Source organism: Corticium candelabrum, chromosome 1 (genome assembly GCF_963422355.1).
Source record: "Corticium candelabrum chromosome 1, ooCorCand1.1, whole genome shotgun sequence".
Taxonomy (NCBI): Eukaryota; Metazoa; Porifera; class Homoscleromorpha; order Homosclerophorida; family Plakinidae; genus Corticium; species Corticium candelabrum.
The window spans coordinates 14,092,203-14,111,817 of NC_085085.1; the positions used below are offsets into that span (position 1 = coordinate 14,092,203).

General features: G+C 41.7%; 5 protein-coding genes across 6 annotated transcripts; all 5 read right to left on the bottom strand.

Moving 5' to 3' along the window:
• Window positions 1–99: 99 nt before the first annotated feature.
• Window positions 100–2,572, bottom strand: LOC134187519 (serine dehydratase-like). The gene is made up of 7 exons (XM_062655658.1): window positions 2,365–2,572; window positions 2,159–2,298; window positions 1,751–1,799; window positions 1,650–1,689; window positions 1,049–1,279; window positions 598–722; window positions 100–528 (listed from the first exon to the last, which is right to left on the bottom strand). Exons 1-7 carry the CDS (start codon window positions 2,543–2,545, stop codon window positions 314–316), a joined length of 981 nt encoding a protein of 326 aa, XP_062511642.1. The 5' UTR covers window positions 2,546–2,572; the 3' UTR covers window positions 100–313.
• A 79-nt stretch (window positions 2,573–2,651) lies between these two features.
• Window positions 2,652–5,241, bottom strand: LOC134189030 (protein unc-93 homolog A-like). Its single transcript, XM_062657266.1, has 2 exons — window positions 4,174–5,241; window positions 2,652–3,136 (listed from the first exon to the last, which is right to left on the bottom strand). Exons 1-2 carry the CDS (start codon window positions 5,086–5,088, stop codon window positions 2,660–2,662), a joined length of 1,392 nt encoding a protein of 463 aa, XP_062513250.1. The 5' UTR covers window positions 5,089–5,241; the 3' UTR covers window positions 2,652–2,659.
• A 113-nt stretch (window positions 5,242–5,354) lies between these two features.
• Window positions 5,355–11,836, bottom strand: LOC134189006 (PHD finger protein 12-like). 2 transcript variants are annotated; one of them, XM_062657245.1, is made up of 15 exons: window positions 11,585–11,836; window positions 11,172–11,371; window positions 10,917–11,107; window positions 10,794–10,851; window positions 10,658–10,735; window positions 9,810–9,942; window positions 9,634–9,743; window positions 9,334–9,571; window positions 8,211–8,478; window positions 8,043–8,123; window positions 7,804–7,974; window positions 7,648–7,740; window positions 6,490–6,572; window positions 6,258–6,424; window positions 5,355–6,120 (listed from the first exon to the last, which is right to left on the bottom strand). In XM_062657245.1, the coding sequence occupies exons 1-15, from the start codon at window positions 11,636–11,638 to the stop codon at window positions 5,532–5,534; spliced, it is 2,514 nt and encodes an 837-aa protein (XP_062513229.1). In that variant the 5' UTR covers window positions 11,639–11,836; the 3' UTR covers window positions 5,355–5,531. The 2 variants fall into 2 exon arrangements, with proteins under 2 accessions (XP_062513229.1, XP_062513221.1); XM_062657237.1 differs by having other exon boundaries at window positions 8,043–8,478.
• Window positions 11,837–12,955: 1,119 nt separating this feature from the next.
• LOC134185193 (protein unc-119 homolog B-like) lies at window positions 12,956–14,105 on the bottom strand. The gene is made up of 4 exons (XM_062652978.1): window positions 13,930–14,105; window positions 13,575–13,785; window positions 13,349–13,521; window positions 12,956–13,287 (listed from the first exon to the last, which is right to left on the bottom strand). The coding sequence occupies exons 1-4, from the start codon at window positions 14,069–14,071 to the stop codon at window positions 13,154–13,156; spliced, it is 660 nt and encodes a 219-aa protein (XP_062508962.1). The 5' UTR covers window positions 14,072–14,105; the 3' UTR covers window positions 12,956–13,153.
• Window positions 14,106–14,149: 44 nt separating this feature from the next.
• Window positions 14,150–19,596, bottom strand: LOC134193505 (pre-mRNA-processing factor 19-like). Its single transcript, XM_062662335.1, has 20 exons — window positions 19,558–19,596; window positions 19,345–19,494; window positions 19,203–19,279; window positions 19,074–19,131; window positions 18,934–19,017; window positions 17,785–17,846; window positions 17,657–17,728; window positions 17,546–17,587; window positions 17,337–17,411; window positions 17,148–17,270; window positions 16,840–16,902; window positions 16,692–16,772; window positions 16,466–16,508; window positions 16,378–16,409; window positions 15,766–15,832; window positions 15,536–15,692; window positions 15,113–15,212; window positions 14,986–15,047; window positions 14,873–14,916; window positions 14,150–14,332 (listed from the first exon to the last, which is right to left on the bottom strand). Exons 1-20 carry the CDS (start codon window positions 19,574–19,576, stop codon window positions 14,235–14,237), a joined length of 1,509 nt encoding a protein of 502 aa, XP_062518319.1. The 5' UTR covers window positions 19,577–19,596; the 3' UTR covers window positions 14,150–14,234.
• Between the last annotated feature and the right edge of the window lie 19 nt (window positions 19,597–19,615).

Here is a 19,615-nt window from a genome sequence, read left to right on the forward strand (position 1 = left end):
GATTAGTAATTAAGCAACCAACAAAATATTCTCGCATAATTAAACAAGAAGACTGAAACTGTTGATAATTACAAAAATTTGAACAATTATAAAAGTGCAGTTGGAAAACACTAATGAAGGTAGGAAATAAACTACGACTTCTCCATATTGTATTTGGAGATCCAGCATGAGTCTTGTGTAGAAAAATGACTACGTATGTCTAGTCATTGAATCAATAAGCCTCATTGTCACAACAAACATAAATTAACTGGCTACTAGAAAATTGATTTACAACCTCAACACATCTATGTAGTTCATCAAAATATGTCTGCAGTCATACCATTTTCAACTCATCTTGTTTTGAAAGCTCCTTCTTCCACTTGCTGAGCAATTCAATATCAACGCAATTCCCTCCACACACAATCACTACCACAGTGCGAAGTGGTGTTGGAAGTTTCCCTTGTTGTTGCAGATCGTCTAGAATGTGTGGATTGTACACAACAGCTAACGCAGCTCCACAAGCTGGTTCCACAAGAAGACGGTGATCATCTATTTTGAAGAAAGTATAACTACAGCATAAATAGATCTTGGAGCACATTGTGAAACAGGTTGTCTTACCTAATAACTTGTAACATGAATCCACAGCTGCCTTGTCTGGTACAACAGTTGAATAGATTGGATGCTCTTTTATCAGATCCAAGGAACGTTGACTAACAGTCTTAGCCCCGAGACACTTTGCAACACTGTAAAACTCCATGATTGACTCTGATCATGCCATGTACATATGTGTACATGTGTGCCTACAGTCTGTCTGTCTGTCAAAATAATATATTTTCAAACATGAATTATAACTAAAGTTTAAATGAAGAAGAGCTACATATACATATGCAAGACAGCTAATGTGGGAAGACCTGAGTGCTGAGAGCTGCAAGTGTCTTGGGTCCATCACAAAGTCCTAACAGTTTTTCTCTCTGTATGTCTGCATGTCTGTTTGTCTGTATGCATGTCTGTCTGGAAGAATAACCAACTGTTTTTCCATCTGGAAAATTAGCCAACTGTTTACACCTACCTGGTAATGTCAGGAAGTGTAACCAGCTTCCCTGCTTTACAAGCAGCTGCAAATGAGTCTGCTCCATTTGTCTCAACAGCAATAACTGGAACATCTCCCCACCCAGAGCTCTGCAACCCTTGCACTACCCCATTGAGGAGACCACCACCACCAACAGACAAAACAAGAGCATCAGGCTTGGTACCTTGCAGTTGACTATTCAGCTCAGTAACTAGTGATGAATGACCATTCCTGAATGACAAAAACATGCATACTTCAACACCGTGCGCATTGCACGTAGTATAGCTGTATCTGAAGTTATTAGTTTTGTCAATTTTTGTTTTAGTTTAGTTTAGTTCATGAACACTGATAGCTATAGTAGTTGGACAGCACATAGTCACTTGCATCGCAAAAATGTATCATAGAAAATGTTCAAATATATGTGCTTGACAAACAGACAGACAACAGACAGACAAGCACACATAGAGACAGGCAATTAAGCAAGCAGACAGACAAACATACAGACGGACATAAAGGTAATATTAAGAATTAAGCCAAACATTGAAACATAGAATCAAGGACAATTCATATATTGTCATGCCAGTTAAATCCGTCAGCTCACCAGATATTTGGATGATCAAATGGGTGAATATGGGCATTTCCTGCAGTCAAATCACCATTGTAGATCTTAGCACGAGTTGCATCAACTAGATTTTGTCTAACCTGGCTCTGTAGCGAGACTCAAAGAATATTCGTTAGCTTCATTCCATGTCTACAAACATGATTTAACCAAAGTGATGACTCCTGAATATATGTACAAGATCTGTTTATATGCCATCCTTACTTAACACAAGTGGCTAACAGTTATGCATGCAATAATAAATATTTTAACTAAATATTGCAAATATGTCCATTATGAATTAAGTGTCTTATTTGTCAATTGCATACAGTGAACTCTTTGTTGTGAACTACAAAATACCAAACTCATTATAATTAATAAGGCATAAATAGTATTTTATGTTTTGCCAGTTATTGTACAAGTGTGTGTGTGTGTGTGTGTGTGTGTGTGTGTGTGTGTGTGTGTGTGTGTGTGTGTGTGTGTGCATGCGCTAACAATAAGCTAAAGCTCACCTTGCCATGAACTATGACAGCAGCTCCCTCCTTCTCTATCCTGTTGCGGGTAATGTTTGGCGTCGACTGTGGTACAATCACAGTCACGGACATTCCCAGCTTCCGGCCAGCATAAGCGGTAGCGATACCGGCATTTCCACCTGATGAGATCGACTCTGCTTAACACGTTACTTAACTTAAACAAACAAACAACGAGTGCACCTAACCAGAAGAGCTGATCAATCTCTCACAACCTCTCCCCTGCTCCTTCGTGCAGTGATAGCCGATTCCTCGTATTTTAAATGATCCACCATTCTGCACATTTTCTAGCTTCAAGTAAACTCTACAACCGGCTACTTGTGATATCAGCTCGCTCTCAACCAACGGAGTCTCATAGTGAAGGTTCATTGTTTCGCGGGTAGCCTAGCCTCGAAGTTCCAGACCGTCGCTTAATGTTTAAGCGACAGTCTGGAACTTCGAGGCTACAGCGCGGCGTGTGATCACATGGTGATTATAACTTAATTAAATATTCCGTTTTCTTTGCATAGCCTCCATCCCTATATAACCAGCCATAGAAATACAAACCAGACAAAGAGCAATTATTAATTTTGTCTCCATGCTGTGTCTCAGAGCATGACTATAAGCAAATGACACTGCAAAGCCACAACTCTGCCAAAATCGGTAGGCACCAAATGCAGCCTCCTGGTTGTTAGTAAACAGCACTCCGTACAAAGCTGTTGTCTGTGTGTTCGATATCGCATCGACGATGCCCCATAAAACAGGTACAGTAAACAAAATCGGATAACAAGCAGAGGCAGTCCACGCCATGAGAAAGACGATGAGTGAGATATTAAGCAGACCACCAGCCAGGATTAGTGCACATCGTCCAACTTTCTTGCCAAGTTTTCCACTGACATATGAGCTTATTGAGTTAGTCACTCCAAACACAATCAACACCACACCAACCATTTTAACTCCAATAAAATCAGTAATGAAATACTACAAAACAAGAAACAATACAGTACATGTATAAGCAATTATATTGTGTATAGTTACTTGTATATCATAGTTAACTTGTTAAACTGTTTTTAATAGTGATTTAGTAAGTAAATGTGTAGTAGCCATGAACATGTAATGTGCAGTAAGCCAATAATTAGGCTCGACTGTCCAGCCAGTCGTCTCCCCCCCCCAGGAGGAGAAAGACCAGATTTCTATTTCACTTGTGCAAATCAGCAGTATAGACTGATACCGGTACTTCGCAACACACTGAGACTGAAGGGTTCAGATAAGTAATGTTGAGTGAAGTTATTACATATCAACAATAATTACATAAAAAGAATTGTGCTATTTGGTACAGTACAGTGGACATTCCGCTCTTGACCAAAGTACAGATCCTAAGTTTATCTTCAACAGTCACTACAACTCTCTTACTTTTCTTTCCAGCGGCAACAAAAGTAGACCCAGCAGTATCCGCTGCACAGGTAGCACATGCAGTGTTTCCAATATCATGAGCACACCTGATATGCACACGTGGTACTAAAATAGGCCACAGTCCAACACAGCCCGTTTGCTTAACTGATATGTTATACTAAAATTATTTTAGCAATGTACAAGTGGCTTGCTACAGCTCATGCATGTAGCCTCGTCCCCAGACTCTCTTGATGGTCTTGTCCGGTGCCCGTATAAGCGCAAGAATTGTCATACGGGCACCAGACAAGACTATCGAGAGTCTGGGGATGAGGCTACATGCATGCACTCACAGTTGAATGGGAAGTATAACACTCCCAATGAGCTTTCATGGTTGGATTCCACAATCCCAACAAGTGCTATTCTGATGCCAACGAAAGCAATTTAACCAATTTCAGTGCAAGTGCTCCTGTCATAAATGTCATTTTGGACAAATAACACAAAAGGAGACATTTTCAAGCTGTTGTTAATTTTGCCTTTTTTGAAGTAAGCAGAGATATAAATTAACTTTAAATTTTTGCTGATCTATGTACAGTAATTGATTTCCAAGAAAAATGCATTACTCCAACCTTGGTGTATTCTCCAACAATAAAAGCCTGCTCAAAACCAGAGTAGAAAGTGATTGGAAGGAGCAAGAGTACCCTCACGTCCTTATGCAGCTTCACTACAGAAGCAGCTAGCTGAAATATTTTAGGACGATGTATCTGCATATCTGATCCTAGTTTCTTCAATGTCTTCAAAGCAACGAGAACAAGCAAAAGCCCAGCAATTTGCGATACCTCAAACACTGTAAACAATGTGTATTTTGTTGAGTCGAGCACACACAGAGACACGTTTGAATGACAAACTTCCAACGACGAATTCTCTCTTTCTGTAACACTTTCCCTATGAGCAAAGGCAAAAACAAGAGCAGACACTACATTTCCTCCCACCAGTGACGCCTGAAATACAGCAAAGAAAATCCCATTAAACTGTTGAATAACAGTCTCCTCTTTGTCTTTCACAGCTCTGGCGTGCATCACAGCAAGTGTCGTCAAGTAGGTGTTGTGTGCGGCCCAGAGAGGACCAGAAGCAGCTCCAAGTAATGCACATGCTGGAATAAGAGTGTACCACTGCGGATAGAAGTTGGACGCAGTAAAGACGCAATGACAAATGAAGCATCCCACTAGAGTCCACTTGGGTCTAAAAATTCCAACGAGCACAGGCGCCACCAGAACACACGACGCTATCATGACACCATACAGTACGGCTAGACAAGCGACGCCCTTTCCACCTGTCTCGTTAAGACTACTCTGTAGTGCTTGCAATGCGGTGAAAGCAGCGAATATGAAGAACATCGAGAAGCTGAGGAGGAGGAGGTCCTTTAGACCTCTCCTACCGGGTAACTTCACATCCGGTGTCTCTTCGTGTTTTTCGTCGTCCATCTCCACCTCGGAGCCACTGAGCATCGGATCTTTCTCACCTAGAAACTCCGTTTCCTCCATATACTGTGACAGTCACGTGAGCTTGCACCTGTAATTACCTGACAAAACACATACAGTACCCTACTACACACTATGTAGGTATGCTTACTACTCATCCATACAGCTGTTTCCTTCCCAAAAACCAATCTATGTGTAGTCTAACAATAGTACAGACATATTGCAGTCATACGCATTTACAATATGGTGACCAGAGTATCACGTCTGTACCATTTACAGACAGTCCTAATTCCTGTCTTCTCACAGTCTACGTTGCTCTGTGAGGCACATTGTATTCAAGTTGCTTTATTGAGCAAACAGAAATTGCAAAAATACTGTGTACTTGGTACATTATTTCACGTAATTACAGTTTGACGCTGCATGCCAGCATTGATCGTTACTCACAGAATAGCAAACGTTTTGCCAATGACTTATGAAGAGCATAGAATAGTTCCATCACATCATTGTCAAAGCTTCACAATCGACTGTACAAGTTCGGCATGTCCCGGTTGTCCAGTAACACTCAACAGCAACTGAACACAACCGATCCTAATCAACGAGCCATGAAACAGAGGAGCCGAACCGCTCCATCCATCATCACTATTCGATGGCTGAAATCTAGCACAGCCACAACAAACGCCGTCAATAGTTCTCACCAAACCATCTCCACAACAATCTTTTCTGCCCGTCTGTTGACCACTACCCGTTTCCCCTCGTTTCGAACGATCCCAATGACCATGCAAACTACCGTCATTTTTCACACGCGGACGTAGATTATGCCTCAGTTCTAACTTACTCACATCCACAACACCTGCCACTCTCTCAACAGTTCTTTCACTATTTATGCGCGAGTCTTTGTGAGACCTGCAGCTCCCAGAACTTGCCTGCGCCTGCACAACAGAAGGAGAGTCTTTCGCTGTCGTCACTGTGTTGCTTATCCCGACGTGGACACCACCCTCTTTGCCTGACATCTTTAGTAACGAAGCAAGAAACGTGGTTGTCCGACTGCTATCTTTCCATTTACTTCTTGTCATCTCTATACGTTTCTGCGCACGACTAGAAAACACACTACATCACATTCCAAGCATGCAACAATGCAAAAGGTGTGACATGCAGCCACGCTTTTTTAACATTCAAAACAGCTTTTCAATCTACTATGAAACACACTGCCACAAATTTAGGTCACACGGTACCTTGCACGAGGGCCATCGCCAAGTGCCTTCACAGTGTCTGTTGTAAACGTTGCGGGCAATGAGCAGTCTGGTGTTCTCTGCTCACTCGAGTGAGTTGAGAGATAGAAGATTCCATCAACTAATGTACCATACTCACTGTAGTTTATTAATTCAAACTGTGCAATAGACTAAAAGATAATATAGAATACGTAATTAGTATGACAACATAATAACACTCGGGGAGACAAACAACCTTGTTGTATATGACGCAGGCATGTCTCTCTGATAATCGACTGCATGATGTCAAGTGACAAAGCGAGACGTCACAACTCTGACCTGGCAGCAACAACCAAACTTCACTCAACTTAAATCATGATTCCCTGTACATACCCTATTGACCTCATTCTCTACTCTTTTTGCATTCACATTATTCGTCATACACTAGATTTCGCACAATCTCTTACACTTGCATTCAACATGTCACTTGCGTGAGACATAGGACCTTACGTCATACGTAGGCCTACTGCTCCTACTGTTTTCGAGTAATAATCTTTTCAAAAGCTTTGCCTTAAAAAATAATAGAATAACAGAAAAAATAGTATTTTGGTCTCGAAGATTGTTAGTTGTTTGGGCTTTTGGTTATTGCGCTTGCGCATGAAACATTGTCAAAAATGACCACTAGACGAAAGTGCACAGCTCAAGATGCCAACTAGAAATGTTTAGAGAATTGAATCAGTTTGAAGGAATAACTAGAAGTAAATAATTTAATTGAAAAATATCTACATATTGCACATCAAGACCTTGAAAAATCAGGAGTCGTAAAAATTCTAAAATATTTTCGGAGTCTCGAAAAGAATTAGTCTCGAAATACATTAGGAGCAGTGGGATACCGTATTTCTGCAAGTAGTAACCCAGTGTTCAATACCATTCACGTACTGTAGGCTTGCTCCATTGCTGCTAACGAACATGCAGCAAACAATTATATCCACGGGAGTCAAAGTGACTCATGTGTTACTGTTCAAGCATGCATTACTACTCTTTCAATCACCTCAGAACATGGGTTACTGACTATTCAAGCATGGCTGAGGTTCTATTTGAGCATCGGTTACTACTCGCAGGAATACAGTACATAAACTGGTGGATGAGACCGTCTGACATAAACTTGCCATGTGCATTAGATGCAGACGCATCTTACTGTATAATACAAAGATCAGATCAAATTATACAAAAGGAATCATCTGTCGTGCCCAGACTGGTTTAGCCATGCACAAAATCACATGCCTCAACCCCACCCAATTGATAGACAAATTCAAGTCAGTCATTGTAGTTGTGAGAGCCAACAGTTATTTTAAAAAGGAAGGTAAACGTTGAACGTTGTATCAGTGAAATCAACAGCTGACAAGCAACTCACTTGATCCAAGAGTGACGACCCTCTTTCTCATGGGATATAGTCTACCAGCACATCCCAAAGGGCAGAAGACAGCATGGCATCTTGTCAACACGTCTAATCAACACAAACTTGTAAGTCCACAACAAATATGTCTCACTCAGTCAACATCTCAATAACCTGTTGCTGTTAGCTCTTGCTGTGACACATTTTTGTTGGCAGTTGACTCTGCATTTGATGGCAATACTGATTTATTAATCAAAGATTCAGACTTCGTAGAGAGAAGCTGCTGCAGTCTTTGTTGTGCAAGTAATTGGACCAAGTCTGCATCTAGCAGTGACAAATTGGGCACTACAAAACAAGCAAAGACGAAGAATAAGATTTAAGACTCGATGTAATTTATCGTTAACCATACGCACATGCATAACAACCATGATCCAGTAGAACAGCTTTGTGAGAGTTTGCTTGTTTTATGTTTTCTTTGTGTGACATTTCTTCAACTAGTACATCAATGTCGATATCATGGCTGTTTTCATGACCGTTTCTATCACTCCAGTCGTTCACGTTTAACTTGTTGTACGCCTTACCGTTTCCTCTCTGTGACATGTGGTGACGATTGTCATCGCCTAATTCTTCCGAGTCCGATAACACGCCATTCTCAATTGGATGATTAATAATTGAATTTCTTCTGTCTGTTTTGGATGACAGAATGTCTGATGTTGAAGGAGAGATACGATAAGATTTATCACTGTCTGACAGACTGTCGCGTTGGTGTGTCATACTTCGTCGAACAACAGGAGGAAGAGAAAGAAAACGAGTGATGTCACTTTGGAGATGAATGACTGATCTCAGCCACTAGAAACCAACATAAAATGCAGTTAGCTATTTACTCAATAGTTATGCGCATGGGACCAGGGTGCATGTGTCTAACACCGACCGGTTCTGTCCCCTCATGCATATAAATATAGATGCACAATAGACAGGTACCCCGTACACTAACGAGCACTCAAACCTTTCTATCCATCAATTCTTTCCAATCATTCCCGTCCTCACATAACACAAGAGCGACAACTTCCAAGATACAATATACTAGTCACTGTCTATATGTTCAACACGCTACCTCAAGCAGACTTTGCATAAATTGCACATCATCCCCGAACAACCAAACTAGAAAACAGAGTGCACTGCGTAACAAGGTTGCATGTACATGCCGTAGCTTACATGTGGCTTACACGCGATTTGTGAGTGTAAACATTGTGTAAGCTATATTTACACGAGTTTACATTTAGTCTGACAACACGTAAGCACGTGGAGACGAACATAAATGCTGTATCACGTTTAAACAACGCTGTACACACACTGTGCATATGGTGACAAGGTAACCATGCATTACTATGAAGTTCAATTGCGGTATCGTGTCACATGACCAAGGTTTACATGCAATGTACATCCATGGTCAAAACGCAGTGGTGGTAGCAACTGCTCTAACTAAAGCCTTCCCCAAAGTTTTCCATTGTGAAAACTTAGTTTCAAAAACAATCACAAAAAGAGAGAAAGAAGTGAAAAATGCTCAGAGATCTAAAACTCTGAACAGTCATGTTGACCATTAACATTCCAAATACCTAGACCAACACTTTGTATAGTTGGCACATCATGTAGTGCAGTCTCAATACGTAACATTTCATGATTTGTCATTAATTATGATTATACCTCATCTTGTTGTCTCTGAGCTTCCACAGCAGACTGATCATATGAAATTCTCTGCAACGACTGAAGAGCATTGGCTGGATTCCTTGCCTCACGAGCTGCCTCGCAAAGTTCAGCAAACGACGGGACTGACATTTGAGCATGAGGAAGACAAGGAGACTTATACAAATGTTTGATTGAGGAAGGAATTGGAAAACTTCTACGTTTTGTGTGAGCCACTCTCCTGCCATAGTGGTTCATCCTTCACTCGCAGACACACATCAGTAATTACCACATTGATATCAACATAAACATCCATCAGACCTGTGAACTTTGTCTAAAAAATCGATCTTCACTGTATGCTCGTTGAAGCCATGTTTTATCGTATCTAAAAGTGTCTCCTTTGTTGACAACAATTCAGACGAAAAGTCGGGCTAGAGAATACAAAAAAGACACGATGAGAGATGAGATAGGTAATCCATATAGACGTAATGCCTGACATGAAGATGCTCTGCATGGCAAGGGCACATCCAGCTGCCAAGAGGGGGTGAGGTACGAGGAGGTTCTAAACAATCCATGTGATAAGAGAGCGGACAGAAACTGCACTGTAGAAGAGGAGCAACACGAGATGTCCTAGAATAAGAACAAATAACAACACAATGATTGAAAAGCACGCAGAAAGAAATAAATGGAACAAATAACGACAGCAAATCAACCAACAGACATGAGTACGAATGCACAGGCTAACAGACAAATAAAGTGACAGACAAACAAACAAATAAGACAGACAAAGAGACAGACGGACAGACATACAAGCAAACAGGCAACCACATGAGACCGTCAGAAAGATGTACAGATTGACAACAAAAAATGGCCAAACAGACATGACAACAGAAGAACAGACTGATAGATAAATGAACATACAACAGACAGACAAACAGACAGACAAACAAACAGACAGACAAACAAACAGACAGACAGACAAACAAACAAACAGACAACCAGACAGTCAAACAGACAGTCAAACAAACAGACAAATAGACAACAAACAGACGGACAGACAAACAGACAGACAGACAAACAGACAGACACACAACCAGACAGACAGACAAACAGACAGACAAACAAACAGACAGACACACAAACAAACAGACAACCAGACAGACAAACAAACAGACAAACACACACACAAATATAAACTCAACAAGACTAAAAAAGATACAAGAGATCTCTACACACCACAATACTGTACAACACTAAAAGGCACGCTGACAATCCAAGCCTCATCTGTAAATGTCAAATGCTGCAAGCATGCACAAGCAAACAACACTACAAACATACAACATACCGACTGCACTGTACACAGAATCTCTTAGTAGTGTGATCATTCACCAAATAATCGGGTTGTCTCACCTCCTTGTGATCACTACACCATCCAACATCAACACAAACCTGACATCCACTCCGCAACACAAAAACTCAACCTTCTGGCATGCTTAGCAGGTTTGCTCTCCTCCCCGCTTTTCCTCCTCTTTCTCGGACCTACACACAACCATCTCACACCTCTCTCCAATAACTCATAAACAATCCCCGAGCATCATCCGAACCCAAAGCTAGATGCGAGTTGGACACAAGATGCGGCGGCAGAGAGAACGACGCCGGATTCTCTCTCATCTCTCTCTCCACCAACATGCGAAACGGCTTGACAACATGAAGGTCACTAGAAAGTCGAGGCGGATTGCATCTCCTGCAAAGCCATTCGCCGGTCGGAAGGCTGCCTGGCTCGATAGGAGGATCACTACAAACAACAAGACAACACGTGGATGCAGGTGGAGAGCAGGTGGAAGCACGCACGGCCGCACCAGCAGGAGAGATGGAAGGCAGCTGGGCATCGGTCACAACACACAAGATTGCCACCCTCCTTGCAACCGTCGCATCTATCATGGTTACTGCTCCTGCCCTTGCTCACTCTCGTGTAGACCATCGGCGAACAGGTGGACGCCGCCTTTCTCCCACGCGTTTTTTCCTCGCAGCGGGGAGGAGCAATGATTGTCTGTATTCTCTACACAGAAAGAGAGAATGAAATGAAGAGCAAACAACTCGATAATAGAGCAGGAAACAAAACCGGGGTAAAGGAGAGTAATGAATGCATGCACGCAGTGTCTCTCTGTAGTGATAAGCAAGAAAACAGAAACGAATTGTGAGAGTTTGGCGGGTCGTCAGCCCACATTGATGCACATCTCCACCCCTTTTATTGACTACACACTTCTCTTACCTCCATTAGATCTCCCGGGTTTATCATCGTATCACTCATGGTAGTGACACTCATTAGCCGCCAGTACAACGTCGTAGGCTTGTTTCGTTTGTGGTGGACGACTGATTCCCAAATGAGGGCCCCACCCTCAACGCTCAACTTGAATACTCCGCCTGACACTCACGCTCTACTGTCGACGGCAGATGAAGAGCTGCAATGTGTCCCGCGCGAGCAGGAGCACGAGACAAACATGAAAATGCCACAGAAGCTAAGACGTAGAGACTCTAAAACGCGCCAATGGAAGAGCCCGGATAAATTCACGTGACAACAACCCGGAACATGGTTGCTTTTTTAGTTGCACTCGCTGTGTGCAGTAAACAAATTTAATTTGCCGCCTCATAAACTCACAAGTATATTTGTTAAACATTAAAATTTAATAGTAATGGAGTGACGCAATGACACCAATGAATCATGAATAGTGATGAAGATATCTGACTTTTAGATTTACTCTAACTCGCGATGAAGTGTAACAACCAAAAAAGTGTCCCCAGAATTGAGCAATAAAAATCATTACTCTCTGTGCAAAAATAAAATAATAACAACAACAACAATAATAACTATGTAAAGTTATCAAGTCTGATTGCTGTCTTAGGCAATTAAAGAACCAAAGGACCAACCTCCTTTACTATAAAGGCGCCTACTACATATACTAGCCCTAACCAGCAATCCTGCCTAGAATAGAAGTGTCGGGAATAAAGTGACTGTCCAAAGGCAAAGCAGCAATGCAATTGAGTTCACTGTATTAAAAAGCATCCTTACAACAGTGTCATCTATAGCTAATTAGTCGTGGTATCATACACTACTATAGTCTATAATGCCTTTGCATTACATCACTGGCTGTAATAGTACACCACTTCAGTGTATGATACAAGACTCTGAGTCTTTCATTGGTCGCCCCTAAACACAATTATTGTCCCTGCCAAAGGCACCATATTGGAAGCCCCCAAAAACTAATTTTAGGCACAAACGGCGCCAGCGCCTGCCCTACATGAGTGCTCTACAATTTGGACTCAATTACATAGTTGTTGGCTTCCTTGTATGTAACAATAACGATTTATTATAACGTGCAAAGACCTCTCAGAAAAACGAAGTAAGCTTTAGTCTCAATTGAAAATGATTTGATCTAATGATATGGCTACCATCAGACCTCATTATTCCAACACCCTTGCTTTCTGATCCGAAGCTACACATGAAACCAATTTACATGAGTCACAGTGTACCAATTAATTTGTTACTGATAATCCAACAGTCCGTTAGTCTAACGAACAAATGTGGTTGGAATAATGAGGTCTGACTGTATATACCCTTCTTCCACAAAACAGTTAAGACTGGTAAAATATGTACCTTGTAATTACCACAAGTTATCAGTCTACTATAGTCTACTACAGTGCTGTACACGCACAGAGCACATCAAACGCAATTGATACACCCTGACAAGTATAACTATACCAAGCTCAACTGTCAAAATGTGCACAAAACCCAATAACTCCATCAGTCCTTCCCAGCAAACTACAATACCCAAAATACTTGCTATGACTGTTCAGTGCCAGCCTCTAAACCACCTCTGTATGAAAAATAGGCCTTATTGTGCATGATCAATTTATCATCAACGAAATAGAAACTGTCTGATTGTGTTTCATACGGACACTCCACCATTTCTTTGACTAAACAAACACAAACAGTATACGCAAATTATTTCGATCGAAATCGTCTGTTCGGGTGTACTTTGCGATTCCGACAAGTGAGGAAAGTCGTAGATGTGTTCACACGTGTTTGTGCTGTTGGGAATGCAAAAACCAAAGTCAAAATCGAACGTCTTTAAGACTTTGTCTTTGAAGTAGTGTCGCTCTATCATCCGGAATTTGTTCATTGGTCTATCCTTGACAGTGAACTCTACCCTATTAGTGACGTCATTGTAACCATAGAGACAATATTCCACCCGTACACTTACGTAGCTCCGACTTGTTTCAGTCTCAGAAAATCGGGTGGAAACTCGTACTGCACATACCGGCCGGCATTCGGGTCGTCGGGACTCGGTTTGTCGACATCACCATCCGGGGGTTTGGCGACTTCGAAGAGCTGCTCTCCGTTCCCCATGTCGCGAATCTTGAATCTTGTGAACTCAACGCCGTACACGTTGTCTTCACGACGACACAAATAATCTAAACACAAAACACACGACAAGCTGTTGTGTGAGCTGAGATTTGCGGCAGGCAATCAAGTCGAGGCCGCAAGAGTGTCTAGTACATGTCATTTCCGTACACACATTGTGTCTAAATCACATACACACTATCAAATCAACTCACTCTTTGTCATTCGGTTCAATTTGGAGACATCCTCGGGACTAATCGTTTCCTTCTTTAGCAGGTCGTCCTCTGTGACGGCCCGTTTCGCCTTCTGACGAGCAAGAAACGAGCTGCCTCCCTTCTTGTCCGACTTCGCGCTCATAACCACGTTCAATTACGAACTCAACAAGTCTGCCGCGCCTGCGCGAGAGATTGGAGATCGCGCATGCGCAATATCAAACGTTGTTAACACGGTCACATCTATTGAACGAAACGCTATCACGTATGCGTGTAAGACTACGTGACTAGTTTCTCTACTATGCAAATTAATGTCCGTAAAATTTGAGCGATCGATCAAGACTGCTGGATGCTATGAATGCCGCATTCTGGCCGAATTTGACGCCAGTAGCCAATCCTGAATGCTCTACAAATACAGAAAACAAAGCGAATACTTAGACAAAGAAACTAACAATCAGAGAAGCGGTTTAGAATGTTCTAGATCTACACATAGTAAAGATTTGCACAGTGGCATCGTAGTAGTCGGCTCTGAAGACTTGGGAGGGCACAGCTAGCTAGCGAAGTACGCTGCCATGGTGAATGATTTGCAGCAGAATCTGTTGCCTAGAAAGGCCCTTCACTTCCACCAGCATCGAACCAGCTGCCACCCATGCATCTGACTGCATCTAAGCTTCCGCTTTCTGGCTTTGTCTTGGTCTGCACATGTCAACTGCACGATCTTGATCTATTCCTTGTGACAAGTCTCTTTCGATGGCCAAACAGCCATGTCATCTAGCCTTTCTTGCCTCATGACTCAAACTGAAATTTTGGGGGCATGAGCCCATAGCAGGCCCCTATAGCTACGCCACCGATTTGCAGATTTGCAGTTAGTCAAAGCTCGGCATCACACACAACAGAATACAACTCAAAAATCTCTAACACAAAGCAAGATGAGAGACAAACGTACCCGTGAAGTCTGCCAACTGTGTCCACTGTTTGCAGAGAAATACTCTGAAATTAACATTAAACACAAACATTAAAACATTCAACAGCTCGACTTCACTATGACCTCTGACCTACCTGACATCAGTACCGGCTACCGCTAGGTATGTTCCACTCTGATCAAATGTGAGAGACTTCACCTAACCAACACGATCCCAGCATTAGCTCTGCCATAACAACAACCATCTCAGATCACAATACAAACCTCGTAGCCATCGTCAAGACTGATAATCTTGAAATTCTTTAGCTTCCGCAAATCCCACAGTTTCACTTGCGCGTCTTCTGCAGCAGTAGCAAGATAATACCTACAATAACAAACAGTATAGATAATACCTACAATAAACTGTATTGAAAAAATCTGCAAACTTATATTGTTTGAAGTTGTAACTTAATGGCACATGCAACCACATACTGTACAGTACCACACGTAGCTTGTAACCAATGCAATCAAGTACGGACAAGTGAAAGCGCTTGTTAGACTTTGATCGCTTCTAAGGATGACAAAGGTTTGTGTACGTTTATGCATGCAAGCACATAACACCCATAACAAAGATCATGCGACTGTCTGTTTGTCTCAATATTCAAAACTGATTATCACTAGGTATATGTACGTCCACACTCTACAAACCCATTCTCGGAGAAAGCAATGGACGTGATCTGTCCCGTGTGTCCCGGAAAGTTGGCCACATTCGCTTTCTCCTTCAAGTCCCAAATCTTTATCACACTGTCTGCAGTGCCAGTACCAAATATAAGACCATCTGGATGAAATTGTGTGCAAGTCACAGCTGGAAGAAACACAAAGAAAATGATATTATTGTAAGATGATTTTCTTCCTGCTCCAGTGAAGCAAAGACTAACCACTAGACAAAGGATCTGCAACTTTAGCAAGAACTCGTCCTGTCTTCATGTCCGAGAAAGCCCAATGCTACATAAAGAAGAGAGACAGACAAAGTTAGGCTGCACAAAAAATTTCATTAAACAAAAATAATTAGCCACACTAAAGTAGGGGATCTGCAAGAAAAATGTATCCAATAACATACAACATAATATAACCAAGAGACTGCATTATTTCTAACATAAACACAGGTCTACAATACAGTTACATCTCCAATAAAATCACACTACGAGACCTCATCCAAAGAATAAGAGTCACAGTCTCAATAAAAGCACACGTCTCGTGAAGTACCTATTACCAGTAATCAAACGTAATGTATTGGATGGTAATAAATGATAGCTAAATTGTATTGCTAATGTGAGTTCAACAAAATTGAAATATATGACAGTCTCCAACAAAGACACGTCTCTAGTAAAGACACATCTATCAGGCCCTTTGAGAGAGTAAGAAGGACGTGTTTATGTTAGAGATAATACGGTAATCCATTAAACGACGACTAGTCTGGGTAATATCCATTGCAAATCAACGTGTCCCAATACACCACACTCTACTTTGTGGCTTTGAAAGACACTGACCTGGTCTGTTGATGAGCTTAGCAGATAGTCACCTACACACACAAACACATTACACTGACATCCCATAACACAAAACAAGTCACCACACCAGTTGCATGGATAGAAATTCCAGTCACATTTGAATCATGAGCCTGAAACACAAACATTACAATAACAATCTCGATATCCAGAGAAACCACTAGAGATTTCTTCTACTCATATTCGCGCTTCAGAAAGAGAGTTTTGTAATCAACCTTTACTCATCCGAAAGATGGTGATATCAATATTTCATCATCAACAAGCATAACCCTCAAACTTACAAACAGAAAACAAACCTTAATGATAAGAGAGCACGAAGACGTTGGAATAGACCAAACTCTGATCGATGCATCAGGAGACGCAGTGACCGCAACATCCTGCGGAATTCAATCACGAGATGTTGGACATGAATATAACACTCCACATGCTGTTTGTGTTGCTCACTTCTCGTGGATGGTACAGTACACTCGTAACCTTCTTAGTGTGGCCTTTCAATGTAGCAACAACCTGAGATCAGAATCACAGCTATTGCAGCCAATAGACGACACAATCAATGTACACACAAATGCATATGTTGCAGTGCTATCAGCATGACACAATAATTGACTGTTAGTAATAATCAATAAATTAATTATTTAGATAACTTATATATGTTGACGCCTTCATTTAATATATTTAATATATTTATCCGATTGCATTAGAAACAGTTGACACTAAACGTACGTACGGTTACTCGTTGTGCTGTCACTTACCTCTTCCGATTTTCTGTCAAAGACAATGGCGTTCTTGTCTGCTCCACCCGTGACTACGCGATCCGTGTTCGACATACACAAGTCGAGACCCAGAATGCCCGGAGTGCTCACACTGTGTAGACCCTACAGTCCCGAGAGGCAACAACAACAATCACCACTACACAACAGATCATAACGTTGTAGCCTCACAGAGTGAGACGATTGTTGTTTGTATCCTCTAATGTCGTCAGCAGCTGCCAGACCTTCGGGAACCTTTTTGCCACGCTACACGTACACACACATACATACATACATACACACACACACACACACACACACACACACACACACACACACACACACACACACACACACACACACACCAACAAACATTCCGATATCCCACCCTGTTGTCATACCTTCTTTCGTTCTGCTGTCAATACGGCTGCAGTGTCGTCAAGCTAAGCGAGACAAGCAAACAGAAACAGGCATCCGTTACTCTGCTCACATGAAACAACCAAACAACACACTTTCTGTATGACGTGCTCTGTCATTTCTCCTCCTTCAGACACGTCTACGGTCATTGGAGTGACCGTATCAACCTGATCACAAGCCAAAATATACACAAACAGAAAATACGTTTGACCGGATTTCCTACCGAAACTGGCATGGCAGCTGGAATGGGAGCAATACCCGCTTGTGGCTTGAGCTGTGCAAGAGCTACAATGACAAACAATGAATAGATAAACCAATGACGTTTCTCTGACAACCAAAGTATTCTAGTAACAGGACATAACAGTCCAACATCACTAACACCATTAACATTCGTCTGGCTAGATGACCATCTAGTAATAAATTTCATGATAACAGGTTTGCTTCTAATATCGAAGCCTCAGAGAGAAGTTGAAAATATACGGTAATTGCCTCATGACCAGAGCATGTGCTGTATTTTGATTGTATGGCATTGTCTTCCGCTGCGACTACTACGCTCCATAAAAGAACGAGCATTGTCTCCAGCTCTCTCTATTGTACGGGCATTTTAGTAGCTTTCTCTTGCCCTCTAATTTAACTTCATTAATTAATCAATTATTGTTCACCTGCAAATATGCAGATGGCTATCGTTGGATTGAAGGAAATATTACACACCCAAGAATCTGCACGCCTTTCTTTTTAGAAACAAGTTAATAATCGTTGTGATAAAATTTCTGTGATAAAACACAAACGAATTTAGGTCACGTGATTAACCACGCCCTTTAGTGCACATTAGGTCGGACTAATCTGAATCAGCTTCTGCCAGCTCTGAATATCTTAGACATTATAATGTACAGAGTAGAAACCAAAGACGTTACAATTCTAAAACAACACGTGAATGCATCCAATGGCTATGTTGGATATCGAAGTCAAATAGTGATCACAAAAGTCTTGATGTTACCGCATGCATGCACATGCATAGATGAACACACGACGGTGTCTAGATGTCCAACAGTGGATGTTGTGCAACTTGCAGGATTCAACCATAGTAACAATTACACACTCAATATCACTTCAGTTCTGCTACAGAATTAATTTAATGAGCTGCTATACACAGAAAACACACACACATACACACACACACGCACGCGCGCACACACACACACACACCAAGTATCATATGCTCACTGTGGATGCACACTGAGACACAACAACAACACATAATGCACAGAAACACAGACTCTCTATTAACATTAACCTTAATATATATTAATTAATTATTAATTAATATATAATATATAATATATTAATAATTCCAAGTGCAACAACCAATCACCTTCTCTTGCAGCATTCGCCTCTTTAGTGAGTCTTGCGATGACTCTGCAAGCTGCATCATGTTGATACAACGCATGAGACAACTCTGCCGGATCACAAACATCCTAAAATAAAACTCTCAAAACACAAAACGCCTATAACCTTGCTTCGCCGTCTGCAACTGCTGCCTCTGAGTAAAACTGTGTAACATGCAAGCATCCTAGAGTCACGTGACACAAACAAAATAACCCGCGTGTGTACAACTTTATACTTAGTGCTTTATTCTCATACCCACTCGTCTTGTAACAACTTGATAATTGCTGGTATGCTTGTTGCCGACGGAGGTCTCGGTCTGACAATAGGACTTGCTGCACAATGAGAATGTGAGCGAATGAGACGACCAGCAGCGACGAAAGATGGCTCGTCCGCTTACTTTTTATTTCTATAAGATCGTCTTCAGCCAAAGGCTGTCCGTTGATCGGATCTACGCCGTTCTCAGCGATGTATTTCTCGATGAGTCGCCGTTCAAACACACAGTGAGAGACGGGAGAGAGCACAGGCTGCTCTGGAACTTCGTTTGATACTGTAACATTGGCAAGCAATTAATAGCTCCAAATTGTGTCGACGAGAGATTATAGAAACTCACGGGAACATGTGAGCGCCATGCTGAAATGCGCACAACGAGTCTGCGCAAATGCTTATTG

What these genes read in the sequence shown, in the direction of transcription:
- LOC134187519 (XM_062655658.1), bottom strand. Translation starts at nt 2,545, where the DNA reads ATGAACCTTCACTATGAGACTCCGTTGGTTGAGAGCGAGCTGATATCA. An exon ending in CTGTCATAGTTCATGGCAAG is followed by an intron (nt 1,800 to 2,158) that starts GTGAGCTTTAGC and finishes TCATGTTTGTAG; the next exon opens with ACATGGAATGAAGCTAACGA. An exon ending in GAGTCTCGCTACAGAGCCAG is followed by an intron (nt 1,690 to 1,750) that starts GTTAGACAAAAT and finishes ATTTGACTGCAG; the next exon opens with GAAATGCCCATATTCACCCA.
- LOC134193505 (XM_062662335.1), bottom strand. An exon ending in AGTTGTTACAAGACGAGTGG is followed by an intron (nt 19,132 to 19,202) that starts GTATGAGAATAA and finishes ACGTGACTCTAG; the next exon opens with GATGCTTGCATGTTACACAG. An exon ending in TGACAGCAGAACGAAAGAAG is followed by an intron (nt 17,412 to 17,545) that starts GTATGACAACAG and finishes GTGTACGTGTAG; the next exon opens with CGTGGCAAAAAGGTTCCCGA.
- LOC134185193 (XM_062652978.1), bottom strand. Translation starts at nt 14,071, where the DNA reads ATGAGCGCGAAGTCGGACAAGAAGGGAGGCAGCTCGTTTCTTGCTCGT. An exon ending in ATTGAACCGAATGACAAAGA is followed by an intron (nt 13,786 to 13,929) that starts GTGAGTTGATTT and finishes TTTTGTGTTTAG; the next exon opens with ATTATTTGTGTCGTCGTGAA. An exon ending in CTGAAACAAGTCGGAGCTAC is followed by an intron (nt 13,522 to 13,574) that starts GTAAGTGTACGG and finishes CGTCACTAATAG; the next exon opens with GGTAGAGTTCACTGTCAAGG.
- LOC134189006 (XM_062657237.1), bottom strand. Translation starts at nt 11,638, where the DNA reads ATGAGTGTCACTACCATGAGTGATACGATGATAAACCCGGGAGATCTA. An exon ending in TTCTGTGTACAGTGCAGTCG is followed by an intron (nt 9,943 to 10,657) that starts GTATGTTGTATG and finishes TTCTTATTCTAG; the next exon opens with GACATCTCGTGTTGCTCCTC. An exon ending in CTCAGAGACAACAAGATGAG is followed by an intron (nt 8,479 to 9,333) that starts GTATAATCATAA and finishes GTTGGTTTCTAG; the next exon opens with TGGCTGAGATCAGTCATTCA.
- LOC134189030 (XM_062657266.1), bottom strand. Translation starts at nt 5,088, where the DNA reads ATGGAGGAAACGGAGTTTCTAGGTGAGAAAGATCCGATGCTCAGTGGC. An exon ending in TTGTTGGAGAATACACCAAG is followed by an intron (nt 3,137 to 4,173) that starts GTTGGAGTAATG and finishes CTTGTTTTGTAG; the next exon opens with TATTTCATTACTGATTTTAT.